General features: G+C 47.5%; 1 protein-coding gene across 2 annotated transcripts in view; it reads left to right on the plus strand.

Moving 5' to 3' along the window:
* Positions 1–24,807, plus strand: part of ADAMTS17 (ADAM metallopeptidase with thrombospondin type 1 motif 17) — a 280,407-nt gene that overhangs the window by 135,306 nt on the left and 120,294 nt on the right. For both annotated transcript variants that reach the window (XM_081831556.1, XM_081831555.1), the window contains exons 10-11: positions 13,122–13,288; positions 21,228–21,355. In XM_081831556.1, the coding sequence (XP_081687682.1) occupies positions 13,122–13,288; positions 21,228–21,355 (295 nt within the window). The remainder of the gene's footprint in view (positions 1–13,121; positions 13,289–21,227; positions 21,356–24,807) is intronic.

Raw genomic sequence — 24,807 nt, forward strand, 5'->3', positions numbered from 1 at the left:
AAACAAACTGAGGGTTCTAGAGGGGAGGGGGGTGGGAGGATGGGTTAGCCTGGTGATGGGTATTGAGGGCACGTTCTGCATGGAGCACTGGGTGTTATGCACAAACAATGAATCATGGAACACTACCTTTAAAACTAATGATGTAATGTATGGGGATTAACATAACAATAAAAAATAATAATAAAAATATCAAAAAAATAAAAAAAATAAAAATTGTGACTATGAATTGGAAATACAGTGTTTGATGACAAATTACAAAAAAAAAAAAAAAAAATTCCGATGCCCAGGCTGTATCCCAGACCAATTAAATCACAAGTTCTGGGGCTTGGACCCGGGAACTGGATGTTTTAAATCTCTACAGGTGAACCCAAAGGCCAGCCAAGGTTGAGAACCTCCTGATTAAAGGAAAACTGACCTCACAGATTAGTCAAGGTCAAGAGCACAGTTTTCCCCCCAGTAGTGCTATAAGAATTGGCATCACATACTGTGTCTTGTTAAAACTTTTCCTTCCAGTATTTAGCAGAGTGCCTGAAAAATAATAGGTGGGTTTTTAATCTTTTAGGAATGACTTCTTAATTCAAAGCATAGAGGGTGTACTGGGATTCTCTAGAGAAACAATCAAGGAATATATATATATGATTTGCGATGAGAAATCGGCTCATACAATTATGGAGGCTGGGGGGGGGGGTCTGACGATCTGCCATCTGCAAGCTGGAGACCCAGGGGAGCTGGTGGTGTCGTCACATCCAGGTCTGAAGGCCTGAGAACCAGGGGAGCTGATGGTGTAAATCCCAGTGGGACAGCAAGAGAAATTGCGGAGAGAGGTCCTAGTGGGCGTAGAGGGCGCATGGGGTGGGTGTGAATTCCTCCTTCTTCTGCCTTTTGTTCTATGGAGGCCTTCAGGGGATTGGATGATGCCCCTTGGGGAGGGCCAACTGCGTTACTGCATCCACAGATGCAGATGCTAATCTCATCCGGAAACCTCCTCACAGACACACCCAGAAATAACCCTTAGGTCAGTCAAGTTGACACAGAAAAGTAACCATCAGAGATGTGTAGATGGTTAGAAAGCCTGTTTAGCTAAATGGTGAGAAATTAATAGAGGTTTCAGTTTTTTCATAGTTCTGTGAGGAAGTTAAAATAGTTTTGCCTCTGGCCCTGAGAAGAGAGCTCTGTGGGGCATCTGGGGGGCTCAGTCGGTTGAGCGTCTGCCTTCGGCTCAGGTCATGATCCTGGGGTCCTGGGATTGAGCCCTGAGTCAGGCTTCCTGCCCAGTGGGAAGCCTGCTTCTCTCTCTTCCCCCCCAACCCTGCTCCTGTGCTCTCCCTCTTGCTCTTCTCTCTCGCTCTCAAATACATAAATAAATAAATAAAATCTTTTAAAAAAATGAAGAAAAAGAAGAGAGCTCTGGGTTTGGAATCAGGATGCTGAGATTTGGGCCTGGCTTCGTTGTTCTTCATGTGACCTCAGGGAAGCCCCTCCTCCTCTCTGGGCCTCAGTTCAGCCATTAGAGGGAGCGGGCGGGGTATAGTGAGGAGAGCTGGCTTTTGAAGCAGGAACAGACAAGGTTTCAAGTCCCAGCACCACTCCTACAGCAGCTGATGGCCAGTATGTGTGTCTCCATCTGAAGTTGGAGTAATTCATGGGAATGCATATAAAGTCATGGTCTATATTGAGGACATGGCCCCTCTCCATCTTAGCACTAACAGAGAATGGAGATGAGACTGTGTGCCCTGTCTGCTGACATACAGGACTGTGTGAGGCTCGGAGGAAGGTGATTTACATGGAAAGACTTTGTTCAGAGCAGGGTACAATTTGCAAGAGTTGTAGCTGTCCTGGTGCTTCCTGTTTGCATCCAGAGCTCTTATACTCTGGCAAAGGATCAGTCTCCCTCAGCACATCATTCCATATCAGGTGTCACCCAGGAACGTCATAGTAGGGGCATATCAGAACCTTTAAATGCCCAGAAAGACCCTGTGCCCCGAGACAGTTGACAATTGGATTGTATTTAGGTGAGGACAACCCTTATAAAAAGATGTCATCAATGCTGAGCAGATGCTAAATTAGGCGCAACTTTTAAGGGCCCTGACTCTGTTTCCTTGGCATGACGTTGGCTAAGGCATCCCCCATACCTTGGCTGTACCCATTGTTCCCATCCCAGCTGCTTTCTGCCCTGCCTACTCCTAAAGAACCCCTAGTTCAGAAAGCTGAGTTAGCATGCCCTCCCCCACCCGCTTGGCCCGCTGTGGGATTTCATAGGCTGGGTCTTCACCCCATTCCTCCAGGCCCAGTGGCCTTAAGAGAGAGGCTGTACCAGAAACCCCAAAATTTTTGTAAAAATCTTCCATTCCTCTTCTTTATCAGGTACCCCCCATCCTACCTGGTGGTAGTCATGAGCTTTATCTCTCTTTGCCCCTCTTCCTTTGTCTTATCATTGAGGAATGGGGGACTTTGCCAGGCCTCTGCAAACAGGCTGCCGAGGGATATGTGGGTCTCAGCACGTCAGATGGTTATGGGCCCTGGAGAGAGAGGTCTTTATGTCCGATCTCTGTCATCCAACAACATCCCATGGGGCAGGCAGTGGTAGAAGGACCAGAAAGAGAATGCTGGTGTTCTCATGCCTCCTGGCTCCCGTGCCCCTTCTCAGTCATGCCTTTCCAGAATGATACCTTCAGTACACCTCGACAGGGCTCTGACTCTGGGCCAAGATCTCTGCTAGGTCTAGGCTTATAGGTGACAAGCAAAAACAGATAAAGTCCTTGCCCACTCTCAACGGGCACAGTTCTGCCAACTTCCGTTGGTCTTCTCCTGGATGCCTCAAACCTGACTCTTCCTGGACTGTGATCTCTCCTCCCAGCGCACATCTCCACTCCACATTAACAGCACCATCCTCCATCACCTTGCTCCAGTCCAAAGCTCCTGAGTCCATGAATGGTCCCCTTGTCCCTCTCTTCCTCCTCCACATGCTCTTGTGATAAGAATGGCAAGTGCAGCGAGCCTGCACCATGTGCCGGGTTCCCTTTTCAGCATTTACAGGCAGTAAAGCATTGAATGCTGCCCTACAGGACAGGTACTCTTTTTCGCCCCACTGGTTAGAAACTGAGTCATGGAGAGGTTAGGTAACTTGCCCACGGTCACATAGCTGGTGTAGAGCCCAGCGGCAAGGCTCCATTGTTCTCTCAGACCTTTTGCAGCGGCCTCCCTGCTTCCCGCATGCTCCCTGCCCTCTGGATTCATTCTCTACACAGAGCCAGAGAGATCCACTTAAGCAAAATTCCAGTTCTCTCTCTTCCTGCTACAGCCCTTTCCATCGTTCCCCGCTGCACTTAGAATAAAGTCCATACTCTTGACCATGGCCTCTGTATTCGTTTCCTGGGGCTGCCATCATAAGTTACCACAACTTGGTGTCTTGAAACAGCAATTTATCCTCTCCGCGTTGTAGAAACCAGAAGTCTGAAGTCAGGGTGTTGGCAGGGTTGATTCCTTCTTGAACCTGAAGGAGGATTCATCCCACCCATGCCTCCCCCGACCTTCTGGTGTCTGCTGGCGCTCTCTGGTATGCTTTGCCTTTGTAGACTTGCCTCTGTCTTCACATGGCCTTCTCTCGTCTTCTGAGGACACCTGTCACTGGATTTAGGGCCCACCCCAAGTCAGGATGATCTCCTCTCCTACTTAAGAGATCCTCAATTATATCTACCAAGACCCTTTTTCCAGGAAGGTTCTAGGTGGACTTATCTTGGAGGGGAAGGAGCCACCATTCAACCCACTGCAGCCCTCTTTTCTGTCCTCAGATACAGCACTCCAAGCTCCGGACCTTTCCTTTCCCTCTCCCCAGCTTGCCTGTGCCCCTCCTTGGGCCTCTAAGGAAATGTCTTCTCAGGCCTCCTTCCTGACCGCCTTGCACAAGGCAGGGTGCCTGCTTTACACTCCCTCTCAGCGCCCTTTTCCCACATTACAGGTAGGATAACAATTTGTAATTACCCTTGCGTCCTTGGTCGCTTGTTTTCACCTTGTCCTCCCCACCCCCCACTGGTCTTTGAGCTCCATGAAGGCGACCCCAGGCGGGGCACCATTCTCCTTTCCATGCTTCTAGCAGAAGAGTCCTACCTCACTACTTGGAGGCATGCTTGCTGAGAAGGACCAGTCTCTGTTTTGCCAGTGCCCCCAGAACACACCCTTAATACTTTCCCCCCAAAACATGAAGGTCATTGTAAATTATTAGGCCAAGAAGGCAGATGACCAGCTAGCCACCCTTTCTTGTACTGTCTCACCTCACGGAGGCCCAGGTGCTGTGGACAGGCCTGAGTCGGGGCTCAGGTTCCCCTGCATATGAGAGTGCCCTTCCCCCCGTGCCTGCTCTGCCCCCAGGGAGGTTGTAGCCCACAGCAAGGGGTGCTCAGGGTCCTCTCCAGAACAAACTCCGAAATGTCACCCAGCCTTGTTCATCCCGAGTGAGAGAAACAATATGTCTTTGTTTCTGTAATATTTCTGCCTGGGTAACCTGTCCAGTCTTGTACAATAACAGTGTAGCTCTGTTTCTCTTTCTCCCTGGCAGTGTTCTCCAAGGTTCCTTGCCTTCAGGGAAGCACCCCAGCTGAACGGGAAGAGAAGGGCCCGGTCTTGGGTGGGCAGTTTAGCAGCAGCCCCCGGGGTTTCTGGGGGATCACGCAGGATATAGACAGTGTTTTGTGAACTCCGGGCAACAGTTGTCAGCCTACTTTTGCAGAGAGGTCTGATGTGGTGATTGTTACAAAGCACAGCTGATCGAGGCCCTGGAGCCAATCTCTGACCAAAACAACATCCTCTTCCTGGCTCACTCCTCACCTCACCAGGCTCACTGCCTTCAGATTTCCCGAGGATGTCCAAGTCTCACTGCCGTGTACATCTCGGACTTGGAACGCCACCCCCCGCCCCCACCGCCTTCACTTTATATTCCTGGCTCCTTCCCTGTCCTCTGCAGCTGGTTTATTCACTGTCCAAAAACACTGGCAAGAGAGTCCTCTCCCCCACCCCACCTTTTTTTCCTCTAGTCCTGATCTTTACAGCTCTTGGAATTTGTATTTCTTGCTGTCTGACATCAGGGGGGACCATCCGGATTTTTAATGCAGCTCCCTAGGCTCGTCCTTTCCTGCCACAGTTTGTATTCACTATTGGTGGGCATTTCTGCCCAAAGACTGCAAGGCAGAAAGTTCATCTCTCATTTGAATTCTGGTACCCCATCAGAAGGCTTGTGTTTTGGGGCGGGGAGCTGGAGAGTAGAGTTGAGAGAAAAGGCTCAGATGGTCTTGTGTGAAGGGCCCGCTGTCAGAGCATGAGAAGGACGAGAAGGTGAGTGGAACATAGAAATGGAATGCACTGGGGTCACTGAGCAGCATTGCTCCAAAGGCAGTCAGCCTCCTAAGACCCAGTGGGAGGCCTGGGGGTGGGCAGTGACGTTATATGCCTGTAATTGCTTTTTGCTTCCAAAGTGAAACCCCCGGATGCAGGCTTTCAACACGCCAGTGACCTGGTGTTCCCACAGATGGATTTTTAAATTCTCAGCCTTTTACACTTGAGTTTAAGTCACATGAGTGACTTGGATACCTTGCAGAGGAGGCCTTAAAACTAGGATGTCTGCTGCCCTAAAAGGACATTAGCAGCCCTGCACTACTCCTGACATCTGGAGGGGCCGGCCGTCCACTAAGCCACCTGTGTCTCTGAATGGTGAGCGGATCTGAACCGCTGCTTTGACTTTTACCTTACAGTGTATTTTCATTGACTAGAACAGAGCAAAAAAAAAAAGGCGGGGGCGGTCCCCCAGCCGGAGTGTTTCTCTTCCTCCTATCCCGAGTCTGTGTGTTCATCCACTGAAGGAAAAGTGCCGTGTGATCCTGTTCATCTCGGTGAACCTTTGTGGCCTCCCTGCTCCACCCTGGGGTCTGCCCAGAGCACTCCAGGCCCCATCCTAGCAAGAGACAGCTGGTCCTGTCCTACAGGAGCTCCCTTTTCTCTCCACACGTGCAGTCTCTCACCAGAGCCTCTCTACCCTATTTTTTTTTCCCTTATGTTTAAACATCTTTATTAAGGTACGGTATACAGAAAAGCCCACGTATGCTAGAGCGTGGCTCGTGCTGCAGCTCTGCTCTTCATAGGCAGGGGTGTGCGCTGGGCACGCGGGCACGTGCCTGCAGGGAGGGGTCATTGGCTCTGAGGGCGCATGCGTGTGACTGAATGGGGGTGTGGTTTTGCCGCGCAGCCCTGCCAAATCAACAGCCGTGGGCCACAGGGAGCTTACTTGTGCTCTCAACCTCACCAGTGCTCTGGGTTGTCCGTGTTTTCCATGGTGGCCTTTCTGGTGGGTGTGTAGTGGTTATCTCCCTGACGTTCTCATTTGCATTTCCTTTCCAAGTAAGGAGCACCTGTGAGCATAGTTTGTGCCTGTGTTTGCCATTTGGATATCTTTTCTCGTGACGTGCCCATCTAAGTCATTTGGTTTCACATCTGAACTTCTATTTTATCCATGTTTAGGAAGTCCCAACCGAGTACAAACAGAATTTGAGGATTGATGCTGGAGAAGCATCTTGAAAAATCCATCACATCCCAGATGACGGTACCAGTAGGTCAGGTCGGCTTCTCAGCCTCCCTCCCCGTCTGCTCCTGCTGCATCCAGGAGCTCTTGGGAGTCACACTTCTTATGTCCACCTCACTGAGCTTTGATTTAACATATTAGAGCTTTGATTCCCTCATCTGAAGGATGCAGTCAGGAACCTCCTCAGATTCTTTGCAGAGATTTGACAGGGGGAATGGTTATAAAGACAGGTAAGGTGTAAGCCCTCCGGCCATATTAGACTGTAATCATGGTGTAGGTAAAAGTGCCTCTGTCCTTATCGTTTCTCACCCATGTCCCGAGTTGACCAAACTTCACTTCAAGATGAGATTTCAAATTCCTGTGTCACCTCCCCTTTTATTTCCATGAGTTCTCATGCTTGGAGCCTGAGTGGCAGAGCCTGTCAGGCTTGTCTCTGCCTTGCAGCCCTCATAGAAAAGGCTGAGGGGAGGACACAGACCTAATTCTAGCTCTAAAAAATGAACAACTTTATTGTACCATGAATTCTGTTATTTCAGCTGTCCCTCATTTTAGCCATGTCAAGCTTGGTTTCTGTTGTTTTAGTCTTCCTAGACATCTTTTTACTTTATCCACACTACATAGGCCAGAGAAACTTACCAGAGTGAATGAGGAACCTCAGCTCTCTGCTCCTCAGACTTTGGGAGGGTGATCTCTCCTGCCTGTGTTTGCCAGCCCCAGTACAGCATCTCCTGAAGGCCCTTGTGTCCATACGACTCAGGCTTGGCACACTCATCCAATGTGGATTCCTGTAAAGTTGGTCCCCTTCTTCCAAGTCCTCCCACAGAACTTGTTTGTAAGCCATTTATGGACCTCCCCATCAGACACACCCTCCCCACACAAAGATTCTCCTCTGTCTTCCTTATGGCACATATGGAGGGCCTCTTTTTGTTGTCTCACACCAACGTATACCTGGGAGGCCATCACTAATGTCATTGTAACTCTTAGATGACCTGTATTATAGACACAGTCATGAAGAGGGCTGAGGGCAGGGTCCTGCCATGGATTGACATACTGGGATGATTTGGGTAACAAATCGCACTGTTCGTGAATTGTTTCTCTCTTTTTCCCATGTGGTTCAAATAGTGACCCAAGGGAAAGCTGAAAAAACAAAACACCAAAAAGCTCTTCAGTCTTTTTTTTTTTGAACAGGGGAAGTTTGATGTAAAAAAGCATTAGCTATAACAGGTGGTTGGAGTAATGGGAATTAGCTGCTAAGAGATAAAAGAGAACACAGGAAGAACACTGGAAGAACAAACATAGAAAGTGGCCACTCTCTTTGGGTTTGAGGCAGAGCACCCAAGGAAGGAACAAATATGGACGAAGGTGCCTCCCCACCCCCACACACACCCAGGGATGAGATTCCTTGGGCTTTGTTGGAGAGGATGAAACCAAGGCCCATTGGATGACAGAGAAGTTTGCAGAGGTGCTGCACTGATGGAACCTTCTGGAAAGTCACACTAAGGGGTATTAGGGAAAGCTGCCCAAGGGGAGAAACAGCATCTGAAACCAGGCTGGGAATTTTCCCAAAGCATTGGTGTGCTTGGAAGCTGCCCTCTGGGATGAATGCTGCCCAGAGGGAGGTGGCATGAATCACAGACCACCACAGGAGTCTGCTGAGAGAAATTAAATACCAGGACCAGCACCAAAAGTCTGTTCTGTCTCTAGAGTCTCTCTAGTACCTTGTACTGACAAAGCTTAGCATCAAACCTACTTGACTGGAGATCTTTAATTCCTCATATGGCTTCAAGTCACTATCTAGCATCCTTTCATTTGAACCTGAAAGACCCTCTTTAGTGTTTCTTGTAGAGCATGTGTGGTAGTAAAAACAAAACATAAAAACTTCCTCAGTTGATCTGGAAATGTCTGAATTTCTCCCTCATTTTTGAATGACAGTTTTGCTGGATACAGAGTTCTTAGTTGATAGATTTTTTTTCTTTTTTTTTGAAACTTTGAATGTATCAACCTACTGTCTTCTGGCTTCCAAAATTTCTGATGAGAAATAGGCTCATGATTTATTAAGATTCTCTTATATGTGTTGTGTTGCCTCTCTCTTGCTGCTTTCAAGATTCTCTATTTTTTGACAGCTTAACTGAAAAGTATATCAGTGAATTTATCCTACTGGGACTTTGTTGCGCTTCGTGTATTTGTACATTCATGTCTTTCTTCAAATCTGGGAAGTTTTCAGCCATTATTTCTTCAAATAATCTCTGTTCCTCTCTCTTCACCTTCTGAGACTCCCATAATGCGTATGTTGGTCCTCTTAGTGCTTTACCGCAGATGCCCTCTGTTCACTTTTCTTCATTCTTTTTCTTTTCACACACCTCCCCCCCCCAGACTTAATAATTTCAATTGCCCTATATTCAAATTTTTTAACTCTTTCTTTTGCCTGCTTAAATCTGCTTCTGAACCCACCTGGTGAATTTTTCATTTCAGTTATTGTATTTTTCAATCCTGGAATTTATTTTTCCTTTCTGTAATTTCTTTCTCTATTGATTTTCTCATTTTTCTCATACATCATTTTCCTGTCTTTATATATGTCATCCATTAGTACTTGGAGCATTTTTAAGACAGTTGTTTTAAGTCTGCCTAATAAGCCCAACATCTGAGTTTTCTTGGGCACCGTTTCTGCTGGTATATTTCGTTTCTTTAAGTGGGCCATACTTTTCTTTTCTTTTATATGCTTTGTGATTTTTTTGTTGAAAACTGGACATTCGAATCTTATAATGTACCTCTGATAATCAGCCTCTCCCCTTCTGGATTTTCTGTTTCTTTGCTATTGAAAGGCTTCTCTGTGCTGGGGATCAACCTGATGTAAAAGCATAAGGTATTCTCAAGCCTTTTATAGCCTTCATCTTTTCCAGGGCATACCTGGTGGCTTCCTAAGTTTTCCCATATGTGCAGCTGCTTTTGAATGACTTAATCCTTGCATATCTGGCTCCCGAAAGGGGGAAAAGAGAAAAAAAAAAAATGTATTGCTCATTGAAATTCCTTGGAAGTCCCTTCAGCTCACAGGAGTTGCAACAGTGGTGGCCACCCTCTGTTCCTGCACCTCAGAAATCAAAAGCAGCACTGAACAATCAGAACAGAGAACCCCAGTATTTGGCGAATAAGGTTCTTATTGTCCACCCTGGCTCTAGCCAGCCACACCAGGCACAGTTGCCTGCCATGGGGCTGGAGTGTGGGGGACAGATAGCCACTACCACAATGAAGGCTAAAATGTATCTAAATTAACCACAGCTTACCAGCCAAGCTTTGCCCAGAAGGCAGCACATCAAATAGACTCCAGAATTTCAAAATAGTTACTTCGGACCATTTTTGCCAATACAGTTGTTGTCTAAGTGTGGAGAGGTGGATTCCTGGTGCTTCTTACTCCACCGTCTTCCCTAACTTTGCTCTCTGTTTTGGTCTTTTTAAGAAAAATTTTGATAATTTAGTTCAACTCAGTCTACTGTTTGTTAAAGACTAGCCTGTGCAAGGTTCTCTGTGTGAGGCTGCAGAAAAATAGGAGGAAGACAGTAATCTAGCTCACCATTTCACAAGATTGATGATAAGCAGCACAGCAGAGACCCAAGCAGGGTCAAAAGAGGCTCCAGGTAGGAAATAAAAAGAGGCTTCAGGGTGGAGGTGGCCTCAAGGATGGACGGAGAGTTGGGGGGTGGGGGAAGATGGGGCAGCGGGCTAGACGGGGGGCTGAAAGGGAACTTGCCCATGGGAGAAAGTTGGTTAGGGAGAAGAAACAGGGTAAACAGAGTTCAAGAGGAAAGCACCCTGAGGCACATGAGGTATCCCATGGGCTATCCCCCTCTAGGCCCACTTTCTGCTGGATCCAGAAGTTGTCTTCACATGTTTAATCTCTCCACCCACCTGCCACAAGGCATAAAGGTAGTTGGCTCATGAGGATCAGTCAGATGTACATCTGGAAAAATCAATTGTTAGAGATGGGTACAATGGAAGCTAAAATAAAGCTTAGTGGCAACTCAGGAAGTTAATTACATGAGGTACACAAATCTCAGTTCACACCCTAACTGGAAAATGTAGCTTTCTTCATTTTCCTAGAAACCAATTTTTATTTGCATTTGTATTTTTGATGTTTTAATTTGTATTTTTGAATTCCATTCTAGTTCAGGTTGGATCCCTAATCACTTCAGGAGTTTTTGCCCCATATTCCCTGAGTCTACAACTAAATTCAGTGAGGATGCATCTGATCCTTGTGTCGTCTGGTATATCTGTCTTCCAAGGGCTGCCATAACACACTGGGTGGCATAAACAACACAGATTTATTCTCTTTTAGTTCTGGAGACCAGAAGTCCAAGATCAAGGTCTTGGAAGGGTTGGTTCCTTCAGAAGGCTGTGAAGGAGAACCTGTTCCGTGCCTCTGTCCTGACTTCTGTGTGGCTTACTGGTGATCTTTGGCATTCCTTAGAATATAGAAACATCACCTGGATTTCTGTCTTCATCTTTGCATGGTGTTCTCCCTCTGTGTTTCCATCTCCAGATTTCCCCTTTCTATAACAATACTAGTCATACTGGATTAGGAGCTCACCCTGTTCTAGTATGATCTCATCTTAATTAATTACATCTGCAGTGGTCCTATTTTTAAATAAGGCCACATTCTGAGGCACTGGGGTTAGGACTTCAGCCTATGATTTTAGGATGGACACAATTCAACCCATAACTTCTCACCATACAGCATCTGCTGCCTCACCCATCCCTTCTCTGGTCCCAGCCGTGGGAACTCGCCTGTTGCAGAGATGTCCCTCCTGCTGGTCCTCATGGCTTTTCCCCTCTCTCTTTCTTCCATACTGTGCTTTGTGGCACAGGAATCCATTCATCTGTCCACACTTGGCATTCAGGCCCAGGGCTCTTGGGAGACTCTGTCTCCCTAAACATGCCATGCAATCATTTCTCTGAGATCCAGCTGCCTCCCTGGTGTTCTGGGAAGGAAAAAGAACAAAAGGTCTCTCTGTTCTCAGATCCCATAAACCTTAGAGAGGTTTTGCTGTTTTCTGACTTGGAGATCAGAACTCAGGGCCCCTCTCTGGGGCCACCAGTGTGTATAACCTCTCAAGGCTGCCGCCATGCCCAAGTGAGGGAGAGGTTGTCTGGTGTACATGAGGTGGGCATAGAGGTAAGAGTGGAGCCTTTCTTCCTGCTCCAGACATTTTCTCCAACATATTTATGTAGACCAGGAACCGGGAAATGATGGCCCATGGACCAAATCTGGTACACCACCTGGTTTTATAAATAAAGTTTTATTGGCACACAGCTATGCCCTTTTGGCTCTGCACTGTCTTTGTACAACAGTGGCAGAGTTGAGGAGTTGGGACAGAGGCTGCATGGCCCACAAAGCCAGAAATATTCACCTGTGCAAAAGAAGTTTGTAGACCCCTGATGACACAAAAGCCTAAGGACTTCTGCTGTGATCTCTCTCCCCTGAAGCAGTGATCATAGGGTGGCCTCATTGTCTGACGACAGGGAATGGCAAAGGGAGGAAAAGAAATACTCAGTATGGTTATTATGAAGTGGTTATTGTGTCAAAACTATTGTCCTGCCAACTGGTATATGCAATTTGTGAAAAGCCATTGAGCAAAACAGTTGTGATTTGTGTTCTTTTCCCCTCGATGCTGAATTTCAGTAAAAAGTTCGGGGAGAAAACAATCGTACTGCATCATGGTGATTTTGGCAACATGGAAATGAAGGGAACCACTGAGGTTGCTTGGGTCAGGGTCCTGTGAGGACACCCCAGGGCTTCATGGAACAGCTGGGCAGACCCCACATTTCAGCCAGCCCCCAGTATCCTCCTGCTCCTACTCAGTGCATCTCACACATGGGCTTGGCCAGAGAACACAGCTGGGTCTCCAGAACTGCTTAGAACCCCAGTCTAAGCACAGAGCCTCAGGGACCCAGGATGCGTCTTTGACCACTCGTGGTCTCACACTTGCCCAAGTATCCAAGGAAAGGTTGCAGAGCCAGGATCTGGCCAGTCTCTACCCAAAGCCGTTGAACAAGTTAATCAATCATTCTGATTCTCTGCATTACAAAGTTAAATGAGAGCTGTTTACTCATCCTGAAACTTAGTGACCTCCAGAGTGGACCTGGGAGCCATGTAAAGATCTTTGTTTTATAGAAGACCAAAAAAACAAAACAGAACAAAAACAAAAAACCCACACACACTAAAAACTCCCCCTTGGGGTTTTCAGTGTTACAAATGGCCAAATTTTAAGTTCAGATGAAAGACCCAATTTGTGGATCTTGTTGAACTGATACTCACCGTATTCTATTTCCAGATGACCCTGATTTACAGTTCTTGGATGCATTTTTTCTGACAGCTCACTTAAACACGCCGTCAGCATGGGACTGGGATTGCTGAGATATGGTGTGGAAGAGCAGAGGGAGGTTGCTTTGGAAACCTTGCCCGGCCCCTCCTCCTCCTGGCAAGAGAGGCAAAAAACTGAGCCCCCCTGCTGTTTCCACAGCACTGTCTGGGTAACTCAGACCTTTCTCTTCCTTCTAGCCCTGGGCCTGGGGGCACGCACTGCCTGGGAGCCAGTGTGGAGCATGCTGTCTGCGAGAACCTTCCCTGCCCCAAGGGCCTGCCCAGCTTCCGGGACCAGCAGTGCCAGACACACGACCGGCTGAGCAGCAAGAAGAAGGGCCTGCTGACAGCAGTGGTGGTTGATGGTAAAGGCATATGGCACGTGCTTTCACAGTGCCCCCCTTCTCCTCCCAAGAATGTAAACACCTCCCAAGAATGTACAAACCCCACAGGGCTCCCCCTTCCCAGCCATCCATCCAATGGGATGCTCCAGCCCCGCTGCGCCAGTCAGCAGTGGACCGGCTTCTCGAGCAGTGGGGTTGAACTTGGATGACCCAGCTCTGGGAGAGTTCTTAAAAGCAGCTGTGCGGCGGGCAGCAGACCAGAATCGTCCTGCACCCCCATTTGCAGCAAGGTGGGGGTGCTGGCAGGCTGCCGCCCAGTGCCATGTGCTGAGGGGCCCAGGGCCAACTTTGAGGAGAGTAAGGTTCTGCAGGCGCAGGGTGGTGGCTTTCTGTGTCTGATCTCTCTTTCCAGCGTTGATGCTTTCTTGCATTTCTTTTCTTGGTTCGTTTTGGGTTGGCTTTCACTCCTTGACTAGAGTGTTTGGGAAAAAAAAGTTTTGAGGACAATTTACAGCTCAGAGATGATGATAGGCACAGGTCACGTTTTCCTTCCAAGAGCTTTCTCCCGAATCAGGGGACTCTGCCCCATGGTCTATTGCAAGCATTTCCAGTAGCTGGTCAAATTCTAGGTGGTATATCATGTCTGTAGGATTTGTAATGTTTATTTACCTACCCCCCATGGCCTAGTTCAAGGTCTTTTACACTTAAAATTCTCATCTTCAGGAGACAAGACTGTGTCGTGATGATGACGATACAGTCCTATTTGTTGAGCACCCCATAGTCCAGGCCCAAGTTAGCTCTGCTTCCGTCATCTCAATTACTATGCAGAACGAGCCATGCAAACATGAGAGGTTACAGGTTATATGACACATCAAAGTTCCTGCAGCTGATAAGGAGCAGGGAGGGACCCCCATTCTGGAGGAGCTGACTCAGTAAATAACCAGCTATCATCTGGCTTCCAATATTCGAGTAAGACAGAGAGAGCATGACTTCATAAGTGTCGACTGAAGAGGCTTTAATAAGAACTACAGTGACTGTGCCTGATTTTTAACAGCCTCTAAAGTCTTTTGCAGGAGAATGAGGTTCCTGGGCCAGGTCTTAGGTTTCTTCCTTGTGGTTTGAAGAACCTCTGAAATCTACACCGTGCAGTCTGCTATTACAAGCTCAAGTGTGCGTAGCTGTGCAGGGGTAGGCCCAGTCATCCCAGGGAATAGTGGCCCCAGACCTGCAGCTTTGAACCCAGCAACCTGACCCATCAGCTCTGAACCAAGTTGTAAAGTAACATGGGATGTTCTCAATCGTGGTGGATACTACCAACCCACTCAGCTGTGGGCTCATTTAAAAGCCTCAGGGAGCTCCCCAGACTTTTCTCCTTTTTAAAAAAGAACACCACTTTTTAGAGCCTTGTAATGGGAGGTGCACCATTGGCTAACCGAGACTTCAAGAGAAGAGCAGCCTACATACCTTCAGCTTTTTCTGCAGATGAGGGAAAGAGGAGACCCGCCCTCCCGAAAGGAACATGTGCAGCTGGAGGCAGGGACTCACGCAGGACCCTCGCTGCTCTCTGCCTGGCCGTTCCTCTGATGCAGGAAGACCCAGGAGGCTTCCATATGTCTCGAGCACATTTGGACCCCTAATCAGGAGAAAGACAGCCCAGGCAGAGGCTGCCCTGTTTCCAGCGCCATGGTGGGGTGTGTTCTGATGAGGAGCAGCCTTGTTTCCAAACCATCAGCTGTCCCAGCCTGCTGGACAGAGACACTTTAGGTCCTCCGTCATGTCCTCTCCTGCTTGTCGGGAGCAGGAAGAGGTCAAATCCAAGAGGGACTCACCCCATCCCCGTTTCCACTCAACTGTGTGCACAGCATTGTTGTTATTCTTTCCTCAGTCTGCTTCAGCTTTGCATTCTCCAGCTCCTTTATTCAATGCAGAAATCCCACTTAAATGTCTGGTTTTCCACAGATTTCTCCAAGTCCAGATTAAACTTCTATTTTACTTGTAACCATTTTTGGATCGCTGAGCTCCTTGGGTCCCTTATCATCCCAGGGGCTGAAACGGATGTTTGCCCCAGACCCCGCACCCAGGAAGCTTCGCAGGGCAGCTGTCTGGGGAAGCTCACCAGGTTCAGAATGTGTCGTGACCCACCTGCTTTTTGTTTCTCTCTACCAAAGCAATAGATAATTACAGCCAGAGTGCGACTGCCTTTGATCTGAAAAGTGCCACCCTCTCTGATAAGGACAGGTAGTGGGCAGTAAGCATTTTGTCTTTGAGGGAGAGACCCCAAATTCAGGCCTTTGCAAGGCTAGCTTGACACATCCCCCTCTGGGGTGGAATTGTCATGACTTCTTGCAGATTTGGTTTCATTTCCCTCTCAAATAGAAACAGAAGCCAGGGTTTTTAAAAGGCACATTTGACAAGGATGAAAACAAAATAACAAATGGCCAATTCAGAGGGCGGGGGGAGAATACAGATTATAAATTTGCTCCTCTCAAAAATCAGCTTATAAAAGGCACAATTCTAGCTCAGCCGTGATGGGAACGATTCCTGTGGTTGAGCTCTGGGCTTCTCGAAGCCCATTATGACTGCCCTATTCATAGCATTGCTATCACTGTGGAATTCTTTGGCGAGTGACTCACGGTTCAAGAAAGGGGAAGCTATATTTTTTCTTTTTTTCTCTTACTGAAAAAAAAAAAAAAGAATTCTTGCAGAAGTAGATTTTCCAAGGGAGGGCTCAGGACCACAAATCCATACCACCTCCAAAAGAAGACAAAGGCTCTCCTTAGAAAAGAGTTCTAAGTGGGAAAGCCTTTAGACAGAAACCCAGGGAGATGGCCTGTTGCCAAACCCACCCCATTTCTGCTTTCCCCGTGGAATCTCATTTAAGTGGAAACCTTCAGGATTTTAGTCCTTCCTGCCCAAGCCAGCAGGCCACGTGCCCACTGAAGTGTCGGAGGGCTTGGCTAAGGCCGTGTCTGGACCTGGAGGTGCATTTCCAGCTCGTCCCGAGCACAGCAGAACCCCCTCTGGGTCTGAGCCTTACAGGGTATGGAGGGTATGATGGTTAGGGACTCTCTGACCCCAGTTCAGCCAAGCTGACTGGAGTTGCTTGATGAAAAAGAAGTTGTTGCAAAGACGCAGGGTGTCTCAGATCCCAAGGGCTGGGGTCTGAGGACAGGGCCTCTGAATATATCAGGACCCTCTCTCCAAGCCCACCACAGTTTGTGTTTGTGAGTCATTTCTTCCTGTTCCCAACTGAAAACTGGCTTTCTCGTGACTTATCCACATGTAGGCCAAATGGTGGCCCACAACACCTTCATCCTTTATCTGAATCCTTTGGGGCCAGATGTGGCCAAAGCGTTTTTGGTGTTAGACAGGTAACAACAGCGCATCAACCATAAATTACTTAATACTCCCAGTGGGGTCCAGGGAAGCACCCCACAGTCCAGAGAAGCACATGGATGTCTCTACCAAATAACCCATGAACAGTCTCTAACTGAGATATTGAACACTACCAACAGCCTCATGTCAGTCAAGGCTGGTTTTGCTGCCAAATGTGTTTGCCACAAATGTAAGAAAATACTCGCAGTTTTCAGAGCTTTTTGGACTTCCGAATTGTGGATAAGGGAATACAGACTTCTTTCAGATTCATCAACCATGAGTAGACACAGCTGCTCTAAATCTGAATTTAGTGCTGATTTTTCAAGAGAGAGTTTCTGATTGGTCCACCTGCGGTCAGGTGGCCACTCTTAGTCCAATCAGTTGAGGCCTCATGAAGCGATCTATGAGGTTGTGATGGAGAGAAAGACTCTGATTGGTACAGCTACAGTCAAGTGGCTTCTGCCGGTCCGATCAACTAAGGCCTGGCTCTGGAGTCATGGCGGGCAGCTTTGGGGACAAGGGACTCAGCAGCCTCCTCTTTATCCCCCAGATAGCCAGACAGAGCGGGAGTGAGCTTTTGTGATGGCCTCAAAATTCAGTGGTGTCTCTTAGTAAGACCTTGTAACCACTGGCAGAGCGAGAACAGCAAGAGTGCTAAGAGCCACAAGTGTCCTCTTCACCATGGAGTACCAGGGGGAATCCTCCAAGCCTCCACTAAGCAGATAAGATAATGTGTCTCTCAAGCCCCCGAGCTCATCTCCCCTGCCCTGTCTGTGGTTTCCCCATCCAAGCATAAGTCCTGGCAACAAGTGGACCAGTGAGAGACCACGAACCACACCAGACAGTCTAGCCTCATTAGGATTTCATTTTGGCACCCATCAGCCATGTAAGAGGATGCTCCGAGCTTCTTTCCTTGGAGTGCATGGTTATATAACTCTTAAGAAGATTTGATCTCCTTCTGTACTACTAAGAATGTAAGACACTGTACCCAGAGGGGAATCACGGCATCTCATTTATCTGGGGATTAATTGTCCACACAAGGTAGCTTAGAGGGGAATATTCAGAGAATTTTGAGGGGCTCCTCCTCAAGTTTATAAAGGTTATCCTGAGTCCCTTTGGGAGGTAGTGCCATACCTTCCTAGAGGTGGGGGGGGTGCCCTAAATTCTGAGCACAGACCTCAGAAAAGGAGATGGATGAATGGAGTTTCAACTGAGCAAAGGGAGGAAGTGTTACCTCTGGACTCTGTTCTGGAGTCTGGGTACCCCCAGACTGCCCAAGCCGAGGAGGACAGTGTCTGCAGGTGGGAGAGTCCAGTGCAGGTGGAGTTGAGTATACCTGCTTGCCTGGGGTCATGGCCAAAATCCCTCCATCTGAGAATCTCCACTTTCCTGATGTTTATATCAAAGAGCCCAGATAAACAATCTTCAGTCCCCCCAAGTCTGGTCTTTCTAACTTGCCACAAAAGACCCTCTACTTTTCTACCCAAATCCCATTTCCATTTCTGCTCAAATCAGAGTATACATTCAGAAACCAGAAACATTCATAAAACTGGTGGTTTGCTTTCAGCAATACCATTTTGCCTCTGGTATTTTGGGGCACCAGAGTTCTCTATTCAAAAAGAAAACAGGCTGGTAGAAGAAAACTAGGCTGGGACAAAGAGGCCCTGCCTGTCAAGGGACTCCGGGTAGCCATGCACCTTTTCTGAGCCTCACATGTCCATCTATAAGATGGATCAATGACAGCACCTACCTGAAATGCATAGATACTAAGAGGAAGCCCAGTGTGTGAAGAAGATACCCCATCCACTCAGACTGGGGGCTAGGGTGCTGCATTCTCCTAGTGGTTCCCCAGGATGCTCACAGGAAACCTCAGGGTCCCCAAGAGCACCTCAAAAATTTTGTCAAATGAACATCCCAGAACCTAATCTCAGTTTACATTTCCGTCTCCCATACTTCTTCCACTGTCTGCGTTCCTGGGTCATTCTGTCTAAATGGAGGGACACCTGCCTCTAGCCTGCTACCTGAGGAATTGGGCCATTCCTTCTACTTTATGCCCTGTCTTCTAACAGCTCAGGCCCATTCATGGGGCTTTTCACAGCCTGCCTCATCCAGGATTCGCTCTGTACTTGTCCATGAGACTACCAGGGCCTTGAAAAACATGCAGTACTCATCTTTCTTTCCCAACAGTGCTCAAAGAGTGTCTTGTGTGATGGAGAGGCTCAGTTCCTGTTTTTGAATGAATAAACACTGAAGCATCATTACTTTTACTTACCTGGGAAGTTGTTCGTCACAGCACTTTCCCCCCACCTCCACAACTAACTGGAACAGACAAGTTGAACATTTCTGCTGAAACTTTGTAGCTTCTTCCAAGTGTTTTAAGGCAAGGCTTCCCACTGGGCATGTTGGTCAGCAGAGCTCCATGGAAGAGGAGTTATGGAAAGCTGCTGAACATGTTGGTGGGTTTGTGAATGTCATTCAATCATGAAAGCCGCAGAGCCTGGGTGAGACAACACATCAGCTCTGACAAGAACTGTCCAGCTGGAATGCCAGGATCTTCTGAAGCCAAGTCAACTCCAGAAGCCTTTCTCTACCCCTGCACTTGCTCATCTGAGACCAATGGAAGGACCCAGTGGGGAAAATGATCCAATGGTGGAAACAAAGGGCCTGATAGGCAGCACAAAAGTGTTGGTGTTTCTCTCTCTGGAGGTTTCTTTGCAAAATAGTCACAATAACATCATTAGAATTCATTGACTTGGAGAGAAAAAAGGGTGCATTCCTCATTCACAGTTACATAGAGAAGAACAAAATCCATTTATTTATTTAAAAATAAGCTTGAAGTTTTTCTCCTAAGATCAAGAACAAGGCAAGGATTTCTTCTTTCACTGTTCCTTTTCAACATCATACTGGAAGTCCTAGCTAATGCAATAAGACAAGAAAAGGAAATTGAAAATATACAGATTGGGAAGGAAGAAATAAAACTACCTTTGTTTGATGATGACATGATCATCTATGTAGAAAATCCAAAAGAATCAACAAAAAACAACAATGACAAAAACAAAAAAAAAAAAACAGAAAAAAACATACCCCAAAACCTCCTGGAACTAGTAAATGATTATAGCAAGGTTGAGAGATATAAGGTAAATGTACAGGAATCAGTCACTTTTCCTATATACCAGCAATGAGCAAATAGAGTTTGAAATTAAAAAACACAGTACCATTTACATGAGCACCCCAAAAATGAAATATTTAGGTATAAATCTAACACTATATGTATAAGATCTATATGAGGGAAAATCTGATGAATGAATTAAAAGAATTAAATGGGGAGAAAGAGATTCTATGTTCGTGAATAGGAAGAATCAATATTGTCAAGATGTCGGTTCCCTCTGACTTGATCTATAGATTCAGAGCAATCCCAGTGAAGTCCTAGCAAGTTATTTTGGGAATATCGACAAACTCATTCTAAACTTTATATGGAAAAATTAAAATATTTACCAAGTCCTTCTGTGAGCCAGGTCCTTGGCCTGGCCTGACAACAAGAGATAAAAATCTCAGTCCCTTGTCCTCTAAGGTCTCCCAGTACTGTCAGTTCTTCAATCTAAAGATAATTAAAATCCATCCCTTTCAAACTCTTTTAGCAGTGGAACCCACCTTATAAGAAATCCCCTTGTATATGAAAGTAACTCAAACAATTATAAGACAATAGGATAATGGCTAAGGGCTTTGATGGAGTTGTATGCCAAGTGCAGTGGAGATTCCATGTCAGAGATGGCATGAGAGGAGAGAGCTCTGGAGTAGAAGCTTCTGGGGTGATAGGAAACTTCCAGAAGGCTCTGTGCAGAGAGGAATTGCCAGGCAAAGGAACAGCCTAGGCAAAGGCATACGAGCTTGTCATGTTCTAGGAGCTCACTTGGTTCCAAGAGCAGCAGAAACCAGGGTTTTCATGCTGCCTGGTGACCTGGCTCTTACAAGTTGTCCTAGAGGCCCCTCTGTTCCTGTACTTTTCTCCAGCTCAGTTTCTTCCAGGACCTTCTTGCCACATATCACAGCCCTGCAGCTTTTACCCAGCAGCTGGTGGAGCACTAAAGCATTTAGCAAAAGCCACTGCTATAGAGACATCCATAGGGCCCGCACCCCCTCCTACCCAGAGGCATTCTCATTCACCTTCTCACCCCCACAACAAGAGAAGCTCAGAGGCTCTCCCTTCATACGTAGTCAATTCACTTAGAGGTTAGCACACCACAAAATGTTCAGCCTGGTATTTTTAATGCCTTAAGGAAAAGGAATACTATACCTTTGCCAAGGATGAAGAGAATAAGGTGAATAAAAGCCCACAGAGCCCTCACTCATGTGCCTTTCTCCATTTGCTGTGTGGAGTGTTCCAGGGGGCAGGTGCACGTCTCTGAGGAACATGTGCTGGGTTTCTGTGACCTTTATTCCATATTCCATACTGACGTCTCATCCTCTGGGCCACCACCCACATGTCCCTGCACCCTGCTGGCTCATCCCCCTCGTGCACCTGCACCTTGCATCGCCCACACACCCCTTCCTACATCAATGTCCACCTTCCCCTTTCCCTCCTCAGATAAACCATGTGAACTCTACTGCTCACCCCTCGGGAAGGAGTCCCCGCTGCTGGTGGCCGACAGGGTCCTGGATGGCACACCCTGCGGGCCCTATGAGACCGACCTCTGTGTGCATGGCAAGTGCCAGGTGACGTGTTTTCCTTGTGTCTTTGGTGGGGGCTTTCTTTGGAGGGGAGGCTCCCTCACCCCCAGAAGGCTTTGGGGAGTGGGGGGGCAGAGACCTTGGGAGGCTTGGGGGGATGGATCTTCTCCAGAAGGCAACTTGGCACCCATCCTCGGTCAGCAGCAACTGAGCACGAAGCCCACCCACAGGCCACCTGGGAGCTGAGGTGGCTGGGAGACTAGTGGCAACATGGTAATCTCAGAAATCTTAAAATAACTTTAGTCGTTCCGACAAAGGGCAGAACAGGTCGAATACTAAAGTCAGGCTGGAAGATGCATATGAATATGTTATTGGACAAGCTATTCTGTGTTTAGCTACCAAAGACAGAGTAGGAACAAAGCAGGTTCCTTCACAGGTAGTACCCAGGGAAGTCAGTATGCCTGGCTTTGGGGGACCACTCCACCCACTGCGGTATAGTCCCCAAAGCCATCCTGGTGTCGGATGTCTGTGGCTCATTAGAACGAATGATAAGTATCATTTAAGAAGACAACAGGAAAAAGCAAGGAGGGAGAGAGGAAGAGAAGATGGATGGAAGCTCATCTTCCACCTGTGGTAACTCTGCCTGAGCTGGGGACGCACCTGAAGCTGAGCCCTCCCGTGGCAGCGCTCTCCAGCTCAGTGTAACAGGACTGTTTCTCCATTAAGAATGGGCATCGCCCTGATGTGGAATTGGGGAAGGGAGTCAGGAGGCTGTGTATTTCCAGTGCCCAGAGGGCCACGACTCAGGTAATACCACATGTGCCGTATTTCCTGATGATGCAGTTTGAGCTGCACCTGTCATGAGAGAGTCCTCCCCCTCTGCCGTGTCCTCAGCAGGTGAGCCCAACAAGATCTGGGAGAGGCAGCGGCTCCCGGAGCCCGAAGCAAGCAGATGGATAGCAGGAGAGCTGTGCATTTGGCACAGAAAGGAAAACGAGGTCTTGCCTCCGATTTTCGCTTTACCTTTTTTGGCCTCCATGGACCAGCACCTGCAGCATGAGAGTAAGCATGGACTCACCAAGGGCTCCTGAGGGCCTTCTCATTTTGCCAGGAAAAGAGAAGCTGTGTCCCAGGAGCCATGAGGCTACTGATGCCTCGGGGTGTCCACACCTCCCAAAGTCAACACCCATCTTTAATATTTCGTGGAAACATTAAAAACATTTGAACAATTGTAAATTCCAGGGGCCACAGGGGAGAGAAACTGTCATCCCCCCTAACTGCACTGGTACCAGAAACCTGCCTCCAGGCCTGGGACCCACTGACCCCATAAGACAGCACATCTTGCTTGTTCTCTCTGCTTCGTGACGCCTGGCTGAGGGCAAGACAGACGGAGTAAAAGGGAGAAAGGCAGGAAGACAAAGACACAAACACAACTTCTAGGGTAGTTCCTGTCCTGTGGCCATTTCAACCCCGGTGGATTTTTTTCCCTGCAAAGTCCAAACTCGTCCCAAACTGAGATTTTTCAGGAAAAAAAGCTTGACAATATCCAGACTCCTTTGGCACTGCCTCGCTTTGTAATGAAATCCAGATATGTGTGGGTGATAGGCACTGGGTGCCCGAGAGTCTTGGCAAGGCGTCCTCCTGGGGAAGGAGGCAGTGACAGTGGCGGGGCTGGTGGCCCTCGGGGCTGTGGTGTTGTCGTGGAGAATGTGCAGGGCCTGGGGCAGTGTGAACACAGGTCTTATCATTGTCACCGAAGTTGCTAGCATTTCTCTGTAGACCTGCCAGCAAGTCAAGTGCAGGGTTTTTTTTCTTTCCTCTATTCTACACTTAACACCGGCCATCCTACAGCACAACAATGAACATTTCCCTAGGAACAGTTTCCAAGTAAAAGCACTTGTACCCTTTCGAGCAGCACGATCTGAGCCACCTCTGGGCTCTTGCCAGCATCTTTTGCAATGTTCTTGCCAACGTGCAGGCATTTCTAAGAATCCTGAAATTGTCTGGCCAGTGGGGTCAGTAGTAAGTGGCCAGACATGATTTCAGCTCTAAGTGATCAGTGCCAATGTGCCCCTTCTGTGACCTTGGTTCTAACCACCTGCTTTTCAACGAGGAAATCTTCCCTGTGCCATGACAGCAAACTATCCAGTTTTTCAGTCAGAACAACATGGATGAGAAGCCATGCAAGGGCTCTGATAGCCTTAGGTCTGTGGTCATCTGGCACCTTCCAGCCAGAGCCTGCCCTGCACTTGAATGTGATGGCAATAACGTGGGTACACTTGCCTTCCCATTCCCAGATGCCTCCCCATCCCTGCCCGCCCCCCAGTCTCTCTCAAACGCCTCCACCCCCATCCTGGTCATTGCATTTACTGACCACTGCACGGAGGTTAGCACTAACCAAGCAGCTTACCCCTCAACACAGGTGCAGACAGTGGCCCCCCTCATGATGTTTTGTGGCAGGTGGGCAGGCTCATGCTCATCAGAGCCTCGCCCCACCCCTTGTCGGTTCTCACTAGTACCATCTCCTCTGCACGGATGTGCCCCAGTTACCAGCCGCCTGCAGGCGGCCCACCGGTCCTAGCAGAAGGGCCACCATCCTGGTAGGTGGTGGCAGCATGAACATGTAGGTACCTGAGGGGATTAAATCCCCGAGAAACCACTCGCTTCTTGAAGGAAGTTAAAAATACCACCTGCAATTTTTCTAACCGTTCTTATTCCTCAGAGAGAAACCATAAAGGTTAAGTTTAGCCCATTCGTGAAGTCAATTCTCACAAGAATCCAACTTAGTAAAGCCATAGTTAATGAAGTTTTACAATAAAGTTGAGCATACTTAAATAAGAGTATGAGAAATTAGGAGCACCTGGGTGGCACGGTCGGTTGAGCATCTGACTCTTGGTTTTGGCTCAGGTCATGATCTCGGGGTTGTGAGATCGAGTGCAGAGTCTACTTAAGACTCTTTCTCCCTCACCCTCTGCTCCTCCACCCTGCTTGCTCGCTCTCTCTGTCTCTCTCTCTCATAAATAAATAAAATATTTTTATTTTTTATTCTTATGTTAATCCCCATACATTACGTCATTAGTTTTAGATGAAGTGTTCCATGATTCATTGTTTGTGCATAACACCCAGTGCTCCATGCAGAATGTGCCCTCCTCAATACCCACCACCAGGCTAACCCATCCTCCCAATAAATAAAATATTTTTAAAAAATAAAGAAGAGTATAAGAAATTAAATACAAGTACAGTATGATGCCTAGTTACAATAATTGCCAAAGTAGAATATTCTGGATTCCTGTGGTACTTGTGAATGAGTAAGGTAAGGAAAATTGGTTAAAGAAAGGAATAGTAATAAAAAAAAAAATCTCAGGAGTTTAATGAGCAGAAGATCTGTACTTATTCATCAATACTGTTACCTGATTATAATGGATAAAAGGTAGAAATCATCCACGTTTTATGTAAGACAGCACTTACAGAAATATTGCCATGGTTCACTTACTAGC

The sequence above is a fragment of the Leptonychotes weddellii genome, chromosome 9 (genome assembly GCF_054177405.1).
Source record: "Leptonychotes weddellii isolate Sample4059 chromosome 9, ASM5417740v2, whole genome shotgun sequence".
Lineage (NCBI taxonomy): Eukaryota > Metazoa > Chordata > Mammalia > Carnivora > Phocidae > Leptonychotes > Leptonychotes weddellii.